The sequence below is a fragment of the Oncorhynchus kisutch genome, unplaced genomic scaffold (genome assembly GCF_002021735.2).
Source record: "Oncorhynchus kisutch isolate 150728-3 unplaced genomic scaffold, Okis_V2 scaffold2890, whole genome shotgun sequence".
NCBI lineage: Eukaryota > Metazoa > Chordata > Actinopteri > Salmoniformes > Salmonidae > Oncorhynchus > Oncorhynchus kisutch.
The window spans coordinates 2,945-17,500 of record NW_022264835.1 but is presented as its reverse complement, the minus strand read 5'-3'; the positions used below and the strand labels follow the sequence as shown (position 1 = coordinate 17,500).

The window sequence follows — 14,556 nt, the reverse complement described above, 5'->3', positions numbered from 1 at the left end:
GTATATGAGGGGGTGTGGTATAGGAGGGGGCGTGGTATATGAGGGGGTGTGGTATAGGAGGGGGTGTGGTATATGAGGGGGTGTGGTATATGAGGGGGTGGGGTATGGGTTCATCTGCCTGTATGCGAGGGGGTGTGGTATACAAGGGGGTGTGGTATAGGAGGGGTTGTGGTATAGGAGGGGGTGTGGTATAGGAGGGGGTGTGGTATAGGAGGGGGTGTGGTATAGGGGCGGTGTGGTATAGGAGGGGGTGTGGTATAGGCGGGGGTGTGGTATAGAAGCGGGTGTGGTATAGGAGGGAGTGTGGTATAGGAGGGGGTGTGATATAGGAGGGGGTGTGGTATAGGAGGGGGTGTGGTATAGGAGGGGGTGTGGTATAGGAGGGGTGTGGTATAGGAGGGGGTGTGGTATATGCTCAATATACCATGGCTAAGGGCATATAACACGACGCAACGCAGAGTGCCTCGATACAACCCTTAGCCGTGATATATTGACCACAAACCCCCAGGTGCCTTTTGCTATTACAAACTGGTTACCAACGTAATTAGAGCACTAAAAATATATGTTTTGTCATACCCGTGGTATCCGGTCTGATATCCCATGGCTGTCAGCCAATCAGCATTCAGGGCTCGAACCACCCAGTTTACAATACACAATATATCAAATATAATTTATTTAATACCATATGAAATATAACATACAATATGATTCATACACTGTTTAATAAATAAATAATGTAGTTAATACCGTGTGCAATATGATAAATGATATAGTTAATATATTGAATACAGTGACATTTAATACAGCTTCAACCCAACAGCCATGTTCTCATTCCCTCCTCTGAACCCTAACCTCTGTAACCTCTCTATCCCCTAACCCAGTCTACACCAGTCCAGTGGTTTAAAGCCCTGAGAGGACACTCTGACTAGGGCTTCTGATGTCACCAGTCCTTCTCTTCTTGTGGTGATGATGTCACGTCCTGTAGTGAGGATGTCATGTCCTGTAGTGATGATGTCACATCCTGTAGTGATGATATCACGCCATGTAGTGATGATGTCACGTCCTGTAGTGAGGATGTCATGGCATGTAGTGATGATGTCACATCCTGTGGCGATGAGAAAACAATGAAAACAAGCAAGCATCCCAGAAAAGTGCTGAAAATAGACCATGTTAACATATGTTGCTTAAGAAACAAGGTTCATGAAGTCAATAACTTGCTAGGAACAGATGACATTCATATTCTGACCATCTCTGAAACTCACTTAGATAATACCTTTGATGATACAGTGGTAGCAATACATGGTTATCACATCTACTGAAAAGACAGAAATGCCAAAGGTGGAGGTGTTTCTGTTTATATTTAGAACCACTTTACTGTAAAGATTAGAGAGGATCTCATGTTAAATACTGTTGAAGTCATATGGCTACAGGTTCATCTGCCTCACCTAAAGCCCATTCCGGTGGGAAGCTGCTATAGACCACCAAGTGTTAACAGTCAGTATCTGGATAACGTGTGTGAAATGCTTGATAATGTATGTGATATCAAAAGAGAGGTACATTTTCTGGGTGATTTAAATATTGACTGGCTTTCATCAAGCTGCCCAGTCAAGAAAAAGCTGTGCCTGCAACCTGGTTCAGGTTTTCAGTCAACCTACCAGGGTAGTTACAAACAGCACAGGAATGACATCATCAACCTAATCTTTACGACTGTAACCAGTGCCTACAACCTGGTTCAGGTTATCAGTCAACCTACCAGGGTCGTTACAAACAGCACAGGAATTAAATCATCAACCTAATCTTTACGACTGTAACCAGTGCCTACAACCTGGTTCAGGTTATCAGTCAACCTACCAGGGTCGTTACAAACAGCACAGGAATTAAATCATCAACATGTATTGATCACATCTTAAAACTATTGCTGCAGAAATCTGCTCTAAAGTGTTTGACCAGATACAATGCTAATTAACAGTAAACAAATGAAGTCTTTCAGCACGCTTATAGGGAAGGACTTTCAACAAGCACACCACTTACACAAATGATGATTGGCTGAGAGAAAAAAAAAAATATTGTGGTAGATGTTTCATTAGACTTCAGTGCAGCATTTGACATTATCAATCATAGTCTGCTGATGGAAAAACGTAAGCGTTGTGGCTTTACACCCCCTGCTTTATTGTGAATAAAGAGTTTCCTGTCTAAAAGAACACAGAGGGTGTTCTTTAATGGAAGCCAACCCAACATAATCCAGGTAGAATCAAGCATTCCCCAGGGCAGCTGTCTAGGACCCTTACTTTTTTCAATCTTTACTAACTACATGCCACCGGCTTTAAGTAAAGCCTGAGTGTCTATGTATGCGGATGACTCAACACTATACACGCCAGCTACTACAGCGACTGAAATGACTGCAACACTTAACAAACACTTAACAAAGAGCTGCAGTTAGTTTCAGTTTTACTTTGGGAATGTTATTTTTCCAAAAGTAAAAATAGTGCCCCCTAGCTTCAAGATGTTAACAGCACTATCAGCAAGGCAGGCCCTTTGTCACACCTGGACTACTGTTCAGTCGTGTGGTCAGGTGCCACAAAGAGGGACTTTTGAATTGGCTCAGAACAGGGCAGCACGGCTGGCCCGTGGACGTACACAGAGAGCTAACATTAATATTATGGGGGCTGGATCAAAGTGGAGGTTGACTTCATCATTACTTGTATTTGTGAGAGGTATTAACATATTGAATGTGCCACAAGGTGTCTGTCTAAACTACTAGCACACAGGTCAGACACCCATTCATACTCCACAAGACATGCCACCAGAGGTCTCTTCACAGTCCCCCAAGTCCAAAACAGACTATGGGAGGGGCACAGTTCCATGACTACATGGAACTCTATTCCACATCACAATAGAATCAGATAAAAAACCAGATAAAAATGCACCTGATGGACTGTGACAAACATCTACAACACAAACATAGGCACAGACACAGACATACAGACACAAGGTGACATATGCACTATACACACACGTACACATGGATTTTGTGTTGTAGATACAGTACGTGGTAGTGGAGAAGGGGCCTGAGGGCACATACCTAGTGTGTATTGAAATCTGAAATCGGAATAATATTGTCACATTTTAAACATTTTATCACTGATTTAATTTCACTGGACCCCAGGAAGAGTAGCTGCTGACTTGGCAGGAACTAATGGGGATCCATAATAAACCCCAGGAAGAGTAGCTGCTGGCTTGGCAGGAACTAATGGGGATCCATATTAAACCCCAGGAAGAGTAGCTGCTGACTTGGCAGGAACTAATGGGGATCCATAATAAACCCCAGGAAGAGTAGCTGCTGGCTTGGCAGGAACTAATGGGGATCCATAATAAACCCCAGGAAGAGTAGCTGCTGGCTTGGCAGGAACTAATGGGGATCCATAATAAACCCCAGGAAGAGTAGCTGCTGGCTTGGCAGGAACTAATGGGGATCCATAATAAACCCCAGGAAGAGTAGCTGCTGGCTTGGCAGGAACTAATGGGGATCCATAATAAACCCCAGGAAGAGTAGCTGCTGGCTTGGCAGGAACTAATGGGGATCCATAATAAACCCCAGGAAGAGTAGCTGCTGACTTGGCAGGAACTAATGGGGATCCATAATAAACCCCAGGAAGAGTAGCTGCTGCCTTGGCAGGAACTAATGGGGATCCATAATAAACCCCAGGAAGAGTAGCTGCTGCCTTGGCAGGAACTAATGGGGATCCATAATAAACCTCAGGAAGAGTAGCTGCTGGCTTGGCAGGAACTAATGGGGATCCATAATAAACCCCAGGAAGAGTATCTGCTGATTTGGCAGGAACTAATGGGGATCCATAATAAACCCCAGGAAGAGTAGCTGCTGGCTTGGCAGGAACTAATGGGGATCCATAATAAACCCCAGGAAGAGTAGCTGCTACCTTGGCAGGAACTAATGGGGATCCATAATAAACCCCAGGAAGAGTAGCTGCTGGCTTGGCAGGAACTAATGGGGATCCATAATAAATCCCAGGAAGAGTATCTGCTGCCTTGGCAGGAACTAATGGGGATCCATAATAAACCCCAGGAAGAGTAGCTGCTGCCTTGGCAGGAACGAATGGGGATCCATAATAAACCCCAGGAAGAGTAGCTGCTGCCTTGGCAGGAACGAATGGGGATCCATAATAAACCCCAGGAAGAGTAGCTGCTGCCTTGGCAGGAACTAATGGGGATCCATAATAAATACAAATACAAATCATGTCATGTAGTGATGATGTCACGTCTTGTAGTGATGATGTCACCTGGTGTGTATGTGGAGGTGGGCGTGGCAGAGCGGGCAGGAGTGATGAGCGTCCTGGAACCCTGCGACCAGGAACGGGATCAGACAGCATCCGCAGATGAACCTGTACACGCACACACACACACACACGCACACACACGTACACACACGTACACACACACACACACATACACACACACACACACACACACATACACACACACACACACACACACACACACACACACACACACACACACACACACACACACACACACACACACACACACACACACACACACACATACGGTTATTGCTCAGAAGGAGGCATCAGAGGGCCAATATCAATGTTGTAGTGAGCATTAACCAGGCCACACATGGCCCATGCAGCCATGCCAGGTGTGTGTCTGTGTTACCCCATGAGTGTCAGCAGGCCACACATGGCCCACGCAGCCACGCCAGGCCTGTTGGTGACGACCGTCGTGACGCGCTGATGACAGTTAGAACACTGTGTCAAACAGGGGGCGTCGCCCATCGGACCCACAGCCTCTGATTGGATGATCACCACCGTCGGGGAATGCTGCTGCACTGTCTCCATGTTGACAGCTGACAGAGAGAGAGTTGTGATCAGAACCATGTCTATAGAACCATGTCTATAGAACCATGTCTATAGAGAGTTGTGATCAGAACCATGTCTATAGAACCATGTCTATAGAACCATGTCTATAGAGTGTTGTGATCAGAACCATGTCTATAGAACCATGTCTATAGAACCATGTCTATAGAGAGTTGTGATCAGAACCATGTCTATAGAGTGTTGTGATCAGAACCATGTCTATAGAACCATGTCTATAGAACCATGTCTATAGAGAGTTGTGATCAGAACCATGTCTATAGAGAGTTGTGATCAGAACCATGTCTATAGAACCATGTCTATAGAACCATGTCTATAGAGAGTTGTGATCAGAACCATGTCTATAGAACCATGTCTATAGAGTGTTGTGATCAGAACCATGTCTATAGAGAGTTGTGATCAGAACCATGTCTATAGAACCATGTCTATAGAACCATGTCTATAGAGAGTTGTGATCAGAACCATGTCTATAGAGAGTTGTGATCAGAACCATGTCTATAGAACCATGTCTATAGAGAGTTGTGATCAGAACCATGTCTATAGAACCATGTCTATAGAGAGTTGTGATCAGAACCATGTCTATATAACCATGTCTATAGAACCATGTCTATAGAGTGTTGTGATCAGAACCATGTCTATAGAACCATGTCTATAGAACCATGTCTATAGAGAGTTGTGATCAGAACCACGTCTATAGAACCATGTCTATAGAGAGTTGTGATCAGAACCATGTCTATAGAACCATGTCTATAGAGAGTTGTGATCAGAACCATGTCTATAGAACCATGTCTATAGAACCATGTCTATAGAGTGTTGTGATCAGAACCATGTCTATAGAACCATGTCTATAGAACCATGTCTATAGAGAGTTGTGATCAGAACCATGTCTATAGAGTGTTGTGATCAGAACCATGTCTATAGAACCATGTCTATAGAACCATGTCTATAGAGAGTTGTGATCAGAACCATGTCTATAGAGAGTTGTGATCAGAACCATGTCTATAGAACCATGTCTATAGAACCATGTCTATAGAGAGTTGTGATCAGAACCATGTCTATAGAACCATGTCTATAGAGTGTTGTGATCAGAACCATGTCTATAGAGAGTTGTGATCAGAACCATGTCTATAGAACCATGTCTATAGAACCATGTCTATAGAGAGTTGTGATCAGAACCATGTCTATAGAGAGTTGTGATCAGAACCATGTCTATAGAACCATGTCTATAGAGAGTTGTGATCAGAACCATGTCTATAGAACCATGTCTATAGAGAGTTGTGATCAGAACCGTGTCTATAGAGAGTTGTGATCAGAACCATGTCTATAGAGAGTTGTGATCAGAACCATGTCTATAGAGCCATGTCTATCGAGAGTTGTGATCAGAACCATGTCTATAGAACCATGTCTATAGAGAGTTGTGATCAGAACCATGTCTATAGAACCATGTTTATCGAGAGGTGATCAGAACCATGTCTATAGAGCCATGTCTATAGAGAGTTGTGATCAGAATCATGTCTATATAACCATGTCTATAGAGAGATGTGATCAGAACCATGTCTATAGAGAGTTGTGATCAGAACCATGTCTATAGAACCATGTCTATAGAGAGTTGTGATCAGAACCATGTCTATAGAGAGTTGTGATCAGAACCATGTCTATAGAGAGTTGTGATCAGAACCATGTCTATAGAGAGTTCTGATCAGAACCATGTCGATAGAGAGTTCTGATCAGAACCATGTCTATAGAGAGTTTTGATCAGAACCATGTCTATAGAACCATGTCTATAGAGAGTTCTGATCAGAACAATGTCTATAGAACCATGTCTATAGAGAGTTGTGATCAGAACAATGTCTATAGAGAGTTGTGATCAGAACCATGTCTATAGAGAGTTGTGATCAGAACCATATCTATAGAGAGTTGTGATCAGAGCCATGTCTATAGAACCATGTCTATAGAGAGTTGTGATCAGAACCATGTCTATAGAACCATGTTTATAGAGAGATGTTATCAGAACCATGTCTATAGAACCATGTCTATAGAAAGTTGTGATCAGAACCATGTCTATAGAGAGTTGTGATCAGAACCATGTCTGTAGAGAGTTGGGATCAGAACCATGTCTATAGAACCATGTCTATAGAGAGATGTGATCAGAACCATGTCTATAGAACCATGTTTATAGAGAGATGTGATCAGAACCATGTCTATAGAGAGTTTTGATCAGAACCATGTCTATAGATCCATGTCGAAAGAACCACATTTATAGAGAGTTCTGATCAGAACCACATTTATAGAGAGTTCTGATCAGAACAATGTCTATCGAACCATGTCTATAGAGAGTTCTGATAAGAACCATGTCTATAGAGAGTTCTGATCAGAACCACGTCTATAGAGAGTTCTGATCAGAACCGTGTCTATAGAGAGTTGTGATCAGAACCATGTCGATAGAAAGTTGTGATCAGAACCGTGTCTATAGAGAGTTGTGATCAGAACCATGTCGATAGAGAGTTCTGATCAGAACCATGTCGATAGAGAGTTCTGATCAGAACCATGTCTATAGAGAGTTCTGATCAGAACCGTGTCTATAGAGAGTTCTGGTAAGAACCATGTCTATAGAGAGTTCTGATCAGAACTGTGTCTATAGAGAGTTGTGATCAGAACCATGTCTATAGAGAGTTGTGATCAGAACCATGTCTATAGAGAGTTCTGATCAGAACCATGTCTATAGAGAGTTCTGATCAGAACCATGTCTATAGAACCGTGTCTATAGAGAGTTCTGATCAGAACCATGTCTATAGAGAGTTGTGATCAGAACAATGTCTATAGAGAGTTCTGATCAGAACCATGTCTATAGAGAGTTCTGATCAGAACCATATCTATAGAACCGTGTCTATAGAGAGTTCTGATCAGAACCGTGTCTATAGAGAGTTCTGATCAGAACCATGTCTATAGAGAGTTCTGATAAGAACCATGTCTATAGAGAGTTCTGATAAGAACCATGTCTATAGAGAGTTCTGATCAGAACCGTGTCTATAGAGAGTTGTGATCAGAGCTAATTATATTTCACAACTTTCTAAATGGCTCTGGTTCTGATAGGTAGTTACTTTGTGTTGATTGGTAGAGGAAGAAGCCAGCCTGACTGGGTAGTGACTGCCTGGTGGGCGGAGTCAGGACAGGAAACGGGTCCGTCTGCATGGTGACTACAGAGACAACCAATCAGAGAGGAGAACACAAACACACGCATGCAAATGCACACACGCACACACGCACACACACACACACACACACACACACACACACACACACACACACACACACACACACACACACACACACACACACACACAGACAGACAGACAGACAGACAGACAGACAGACAGACAGACAGACAGACAGACAGACAGACAGACAGACAGACAGACAGACAGACAGACACACACACACACACACACACAGACACACACACACAGACACACACCTACCTGCTTCTCCGTAAGTGGGTGGGGGTGTGGTTGGTGTTGGTTGGTGGGGAGGAAGGGAGGGGATGGTTACTATGGCGGTGGGAGCGGGGGGATAGCGGGGGGCCTCGGACTGAGCGTTGTACGACGGGGGGTCCATCAGGAAGACAACAGGAAGTAGGTGCCACTGACAGGAAGCAGCTGAACCACGCTCCAATCAGAATCAGTCTCACGAGAACTAGAGTTAGATGGAGAAGCATTAGACAAGGGGTCCTAGTACAGATGCAACTGTCTGTCTGTCTGTCTGTCTGTCTGTCTGTCTGTCTGTCTGTCTGTCTGTCTGTCTGTCTGTCTGTCTGTCTGTGTCTGTCTGTCTGTCTGTGTATGCCTGTGTCTGTCTGTCTGTTACATTACTCAACTTGTTAGAGAGTAGAAACAGTGCCAAACCTGTTATAGAGGGTAGTAGTAGTAACAGAGTCTAACCTGTTATAGAGGGTAGTAGTAGTAGTAACAGAGTCAAACCTGTTATAGAGGGTAGTAGTAGTAACAGAGTCTAACCTGTTATAGAGGGTAGTAGTAGTAGTAGTAACAGTGTCTAACCTGTTATAGAGGGTAGTAGTAGTAGTAGTAACAGTGTCTAACCTGTTATAGAGGGTAGTAGTAGTAGTAGTAACAGAGTCTAACCTGTTATAGAGGGTAGTAGTAGTAGTAGTAACAGTGTCTAACCTGTTATAGAGGGTAGTAGTAGTAGTAGTAACAGAGTCTAACCTGTTATAGAGGGTAGTAGTAGTAGTAGTAACAGAGTCTAACCTGTTATAGAGGGTAGTAGTAGTAGTAGTAACAGAGTCTAACCTGTTATAGAGGGGTAGTAGTAGTAGTAACAGTGTCTAACCTGTTATAGAGGGTAGTAGTAGTAGTAGTAAAAGTGTCTTACCTGTTATAGAGGGTAGTAGTAGTAGTAGTAACAGTGTCTAACCTGTTATAGAGGGTAGTAGTAGTAGTAGTAACAGTGTCTTACCTGTTATAGAGGGTAGTAGTAGTAGTAGTAACAGAGTCTAACCTGTTATAGAGGGTAGTAGTAGTAGTAACAGAGTCTAACCTGTTATAGAGGGTAGTAGTAGTAACAGAGTCTAACCTGTTTATAGAGGGTAGTAGTAGTAGTAGTAGTAACAGAGTCTTACCTGTTATAGAGGGTAGTAGTAGTAGTAGTAACAGAGTCTAACCTGTTATAGAGGGTAGTAGTAGTAACAGAGTCTAACCTGTTATAGAGGGTAGTAGTAGTAGTAGTAGTAACAGAGTCTTACCTGTTATAGAGGGTAGTAGTAGTAGTAGTAACAGAGTCTAACCTGTTATAGAGGGTAGTAGTAGTAGTAGTAGTAACAGAGTCTAACCTGTTATAGAGGGTAGTAGTAGTAACAGAGTCTAACCTGTTATAGAGGGTAGTAGTAGTAGTAGTAACAGAGTCTAACCTGTTATAGAGGGTAGTAGTAGTAGTAGTAACAGTGTCTAACCTGTTATAGAGGGTAGTAGTAGTAGTAGTAGTAACAGAGTCTAACCTGTTATAGAGGGTAGTAGTAGTAGTAACAGTGTCTAACCTGTTATAGAGGGTAGTAGTAGTAGTAGTAACAGTGTCTTACCTGTTATAGAGGGTAGTAGTATTAGTAGTAACAGAGTCTTACCTGTTATAGAGGGTAGTAGTAGTAGTAGTAACAGTGTCTAACCTGTTATAGAGGGTAGTAGTAGTAGTAGTAACAGTGTCTTACCTGTTATAGAGGGTAGTAGTAGTAGTAGTAACAGAGTCTAACCTGTTATAGAGGGTAGTAGTAGTAGTAACAGAGTCTAACCTGTTCTGGAGGGTAGTAGTAGTAACAGAGTCTAACCTGTTATAGAGGGTAGTAGTAGTAGTAGTAGTAACAGAGTCTTACCTGTTATAGAGGGTAGTAGTAGTAACAGTGTCTTACCTGTTATAGAGGGTAGTAGTAGTAGTAGTAACAGAGTCTTACCTGTTATAGAGGGTAGTAGTAGTAGTAGTAGTAACAGAGTCTAACCTGTTATAGAGGGTAGTAGTAGTAACAGTGTCTTACCTGTTATAGAGGGTAGTAGTAGTAGTAGTAACAGTCTTACCTGTTATAGAGGGTAGTAGTAGTAGTAGTAACAGAGTCTTACCTGTTATAGAGGGTAGTAGTAGTAGTAGTAACAGAGTCTTACCTGTTATAGAGGGTAGTAGTAGTAGTAACAGAGTCTAACCTGTTATAGAGGGTAGTAGTAGTAGTAACAGTGTCTACCTGTTATAGAGGGTAGTAGTAGTAGTAGTAACAGAGTCTAACCTGTTATACAGGGTAGTAGTAGTAGTAACAGAGTCTAACCTGTTATAGAGGGTAGTAGTAGTAGTAGTAACAGTGTCTTACCTGTTATAGAGGGTAGTAGTAGTAACAGTGTCTTACCTGTTATAGAGGTAGTAGTAGTAGTAGTAGTAGTAGTAGTAACAGAGTCTTACCTGTTATAGAGGGTAGTAGTAGTAGTAACAGAGTCTAACCTGTTATAGAGGGTAGTAGTAGTAGTAACAGTGTCTTACCTGTTATAGAGGGTAGTAGTAGTAGTAGTAACAGAGTCTAACCTGTTATACAGGGTAGTAGTAGTAGTAACAGAGTCTAACCTGTTATAGAGGGTAGTAGTAGTAGTAGTAACAGTGTCTTACCTGTTATAGAGGGTAGTAGTAGTAACAGTGTCTTACCTGTTATAGAGGGTAGTAGTAGTAGTAGTAGTAGTAGTAGTAACAGAGTCTTACCTGTTATAGAGCGTAGTAGTAGTAGTAGTAACAGAGTCTAACCTGTTATAGAGGGTAGTAGTAGTAGTAACAGAGTCTAACCTGTTATAGAGGGTAGTAGTAGTAGTAGCAGTGTCTTACCTGTTATAGAGGGTAGTAGTAGTAGTAGTAACAGAGTCTAATCTGTTATACAGGGTAGTAGTAGTAGTAGTAACAGTGTCTTACCTGTTATAGAGGGTAGTAGTAGTAACAGTGTCTTACCTGTTATAGAGGGTAGTAGTAGTAGTAGTAGTAACAGAGTCTTACCTGTTATAGAGGGTAGTAGTAGTAGTAGTAACAGAGTCTAACCTGTTATAGAGGGTAGTAGTAGTAGTAGTAACATAATCTAACCTGTTATAGAGGGTAGTAGTAGTAGTAGTAACAGAGTCTAACCTGTTATAGAGGGTAGTAGTAGTAGTAGTAACAGTGTCTTACCTGTTATAGAGGGTAGTAGTAGTAGTAGTAACAGAGTCTTACCTGTTATAGAGGGTAGTAGTAGTAGTAGTAACAGAGTCTAACCTGTTATAGAGGGTAGTAGTAGTAGTAGTAACAGAGTCTAACCTGTTATAGAGGGTAGTAGTAGTAGTAACAGAGTCTAACCTGTTATAGAGGGTAGTAGTAGTAGTAGTAACAGAGTCTAACCTGTTATAGAGGGTAGAAGTAGTAACAGAGTCTAACCTGTTATAGAGGGTAGTAGTAGTAGTAACAGAGTCTAACCTGTTATAGAGGGTAGTAGTTGTAGTAACAGAGTTTAACCTGTTATAGAGGGTAGTAGTAGTAACAGAGTCTAACCTGTTATAGAGGGTAGTAGTAGTAGTAGTAACAGAGTCTAACCTGTTATAGAGGGTAGTATTAGTAACAGTGTCTTACCTGTTATAAAGGGTAGTAGTAGTAATAGTAACAGAGTCTAACCTGTTATAGAGGGTAGTAGTAGTAGTAGTAACAGAGTCTAACCTGTTATAGAGGGTAGTAGTAGTAGTAACAGAGTCTAACCTGTTATAGAGGGTAGTAGTAGTAGTAGTAACAGAGTCTAACCTGTTATAGAGGGTAGAAGTAGTAACAGAGTCTAACCTGTTATAGAGGGTAGTAGTAGTAGTAACAGAGTCTAACCTGTTATAGAGGGTAGTAGTTGTAGTAACAGAGTCTAACCTGTTATAGAGGGTAGTAGTAGTAACAGAGTCTAACCTGTTATAGAGGGTAGTAGTAGTAGGTAGTAGTAACAGAGTCTAACCTGTTATAGAGGGTAGTAGTAGTAACAGTGTCTTACCTGTTATAGAGGGTAGTAGTAGTAGTAGTAGTAACAGAGTCTTACCTGTTATAGAGGGTAGTAGTAGTAGTAGTAACAGAGTCTAACCTGTTATAGAGGGTAGTAGTAGTAGTAGTAACAGTGTCTTACCTGTTATAGAGGGTAGTATTAGTAGTAACAGTGTCTAACCTGTTATAGAGGGTAGTAGTAGTAGTAGTAACAGAGTCTAACCTGTTATAGAGGGTAGTAGTAGTAGTAGTAGTAACAGAGTCTAACCTGTCATAGAGGGTAGTAGTAGTAGTAGTAACAGAGTCTTACCTGTTATAGAGGGTAGTAGTAGTAGTAGTAACAGAGTCTAACCTGTTATAGAGGGTAGTAGTAGTAGTAGTAACAGAGTCTAACCTGTTATAGAGGGGTAGTAGTAGTAGTAGTAACAGTGTCTAACCTGTTATAGAGGGTAGTAGTAGTAGTAGTAACAGAGTCTAACCTGTTATAGAGGGTAGTAGTAGTAGTAGTAACAGAGTCTAACCTGTTATAGAGGGTAGTAGTAGTAGTAGTAACAGTGTAAAACCTGTTATAGAGGGTAGTAGTAGTAGTAACAGAGTCTAACCTGTTATAGAGGGTAGTAGTAGTAGTAGTAACAGTGTCTAACCTGTTATAGAGGGTAGTAGTAGTAGTAACAGAGTCTAACCTGTTATAGAGGGTAGTAGTAGTAACAGTGTCTAACCTGTTATAGAGGGTAGTAGTAGTAGTAACAGTGTCTAACCTGCTATAGAGGGTAGTAGTAGTAGTAACAGTGTCTAACCTGTTATAGAGGGTAGTAGTAGTAGTAACAGTGTCTAACCTGTTATAGAGGGTAGTAGTAGTAGTAACAGAGTCTAACCTGTTATAGAGGGTAGTAGTAGTAGTAACAGAGTCTAACCTGTTATAGAGGGTTGGTAGTAGTAGTAACAGTGTCTTACCTGTTATAGAGGGTAGTAGTAGTAACAGAGTCTTACCTGTTATAGAGGGTAGTAGTAGTAGTAGTAACAGTGTCTAACCTGTTATAGAGGGTAGTAGTAGTAGTAACAGTGTCTTACCTGTTATAGAGGTTAGTAGTAGTAGTAGTAACAGAGTCTAACCTGTTATAGAGGGTAGTAGTAGTAGTAGTAACAGTGTCTAACCTGTTATAGAGGGTAGTAGTAGTAGTAGTAACAGAGTCTACCCTGTTATAGAGGGTAGTAGTAGTAGTAGTAACAGAGTCTTACCTGTTATAGAGGGTAGTAGTAGTAGTAGTAACAGAGTCTAACCTGTAATAGAGGGTAGTAGTAGTAGTAGTAACAGAGGTCTAACCTGTTATAGAGGGTAGTAGTAGTAGTAGTAACAGTGTCTAACCTGTTTATAGAGGGTAGTAGTAGTAGTAGTAACAGAGTCTAACCTGTTATAGAGGGTAGTAGTAGTAACAGAGTCTAACCTGTTATAGAGGGTATTAGTAGTAGTAGTAACAGTGTCTTACCTGTTATAGAGGGTAGTAGTAGTAGTAGTAACAGAGTCTAACCTGTTATAGAGGGTAGTAGTAGTAGTAGTAGTAACAGAGTCTAACCTGTTATAGAGGGTAGTAGTAGTAGTAGTAACTGTGTCTAACCTGTTATAGTTGGTAGTAGTAGTAGTAACAGAGTCTAACCTGTTATAGAGGGTAGTAGTAGTAACAGTGTCTAACCTGTTATAGAGGGTAGTAGTAGTAGTAACAGTGTCTAACCTGTTATAGAGTGTAGTAGTAGTAGTAACAGTGTCTAACCTGTTATACAGGGTAGTAGTAGTAGTAGTAACAGAGTCTAACCTGTTATAGAGGGTAGTAGTAGTAAACAATGTCTTACCTGTTATAGAGGGTAGTAGTAGTAGTAGTAACAGAGTCTAACCTGTTATAGAGGGTAGTAGTAGTAGTAACAGAGTCTAACCTGTTATAGAGGGTAGAGGTAGTAACAGAGTCTAACCTGTTATAGAGGGTAGTAGTAGTAGTAGTAACAGTGTCTTACCTGTTATAGAGGGTAGTAGTAGTAACAGAGTCTTACCTGTTATAGAGGGTAGTAGTAGTAACAGAGTCTAACCTGTTATAGAGGGTAGTAGTAGTAGTAGTAACAGAGTCTAACCTGTTATAGA

At 41.5% G+C, this 14,556-nt stretch overlaps 1 protein-coding gene across 1 annotated transcript; it reads right to left on the bottom strand.

The window, feature by feature from the left end:
* Positions 1-691: 691 nt before the first annotated feature.
* Positions 692-8,892, bottom strand: LOC116370999 (lipopolysaccharide-induced tumor necrosis factor-alpha factor homolog). The gene is made up of 5 exons (XM_031819933.1): positions 8,390-8,892; positions 8,012-8,107; positions 4,693-4,882; positions 4,299-4,400; positions 692-1,105 (listed from the first exon to the last, which is right to left on the bottom strand). The coding sequence occupies exons 1-5, from the start codon at positions 8,523-8,525 to the stop codon at positions 1,099-1,101; spliced, it is 531 nt and encodes a 176-aa protein (XP_031675793.1). The 5' UTR covers positions 8,526-8,892; the 3' UTR covers positions 692-1,098.
* Between the last annotated feature and the right edge of the window lie 5,664 nt (positions 8,893-14,556).

Excerpts from the sequence above, each read along its gene's own strand:
- LOC116370999 (XM_031819933.1), bottom strand. The coding sequence starts at position 8,525 with ATGGACCCCCCGTCGTACAACGCTCAGTCCGAGGCCCCCCGCTATCCC. Across the intron at positions 4,883-8,011 it reads CCTCTACCAATCAACACAAA|CTGTCAACATGGAGACAGTG; the intron begins GTAACTACCTAT and ends TCTCTCTGTCAG. Across the intron at positions 4,401-4,692 it reads GGCCTGCTGACACTCATGGG|GTTCATCTGCGGATGCTGTC; the intron begins GTAACACAGACA and ends GTGCGTGTACAG.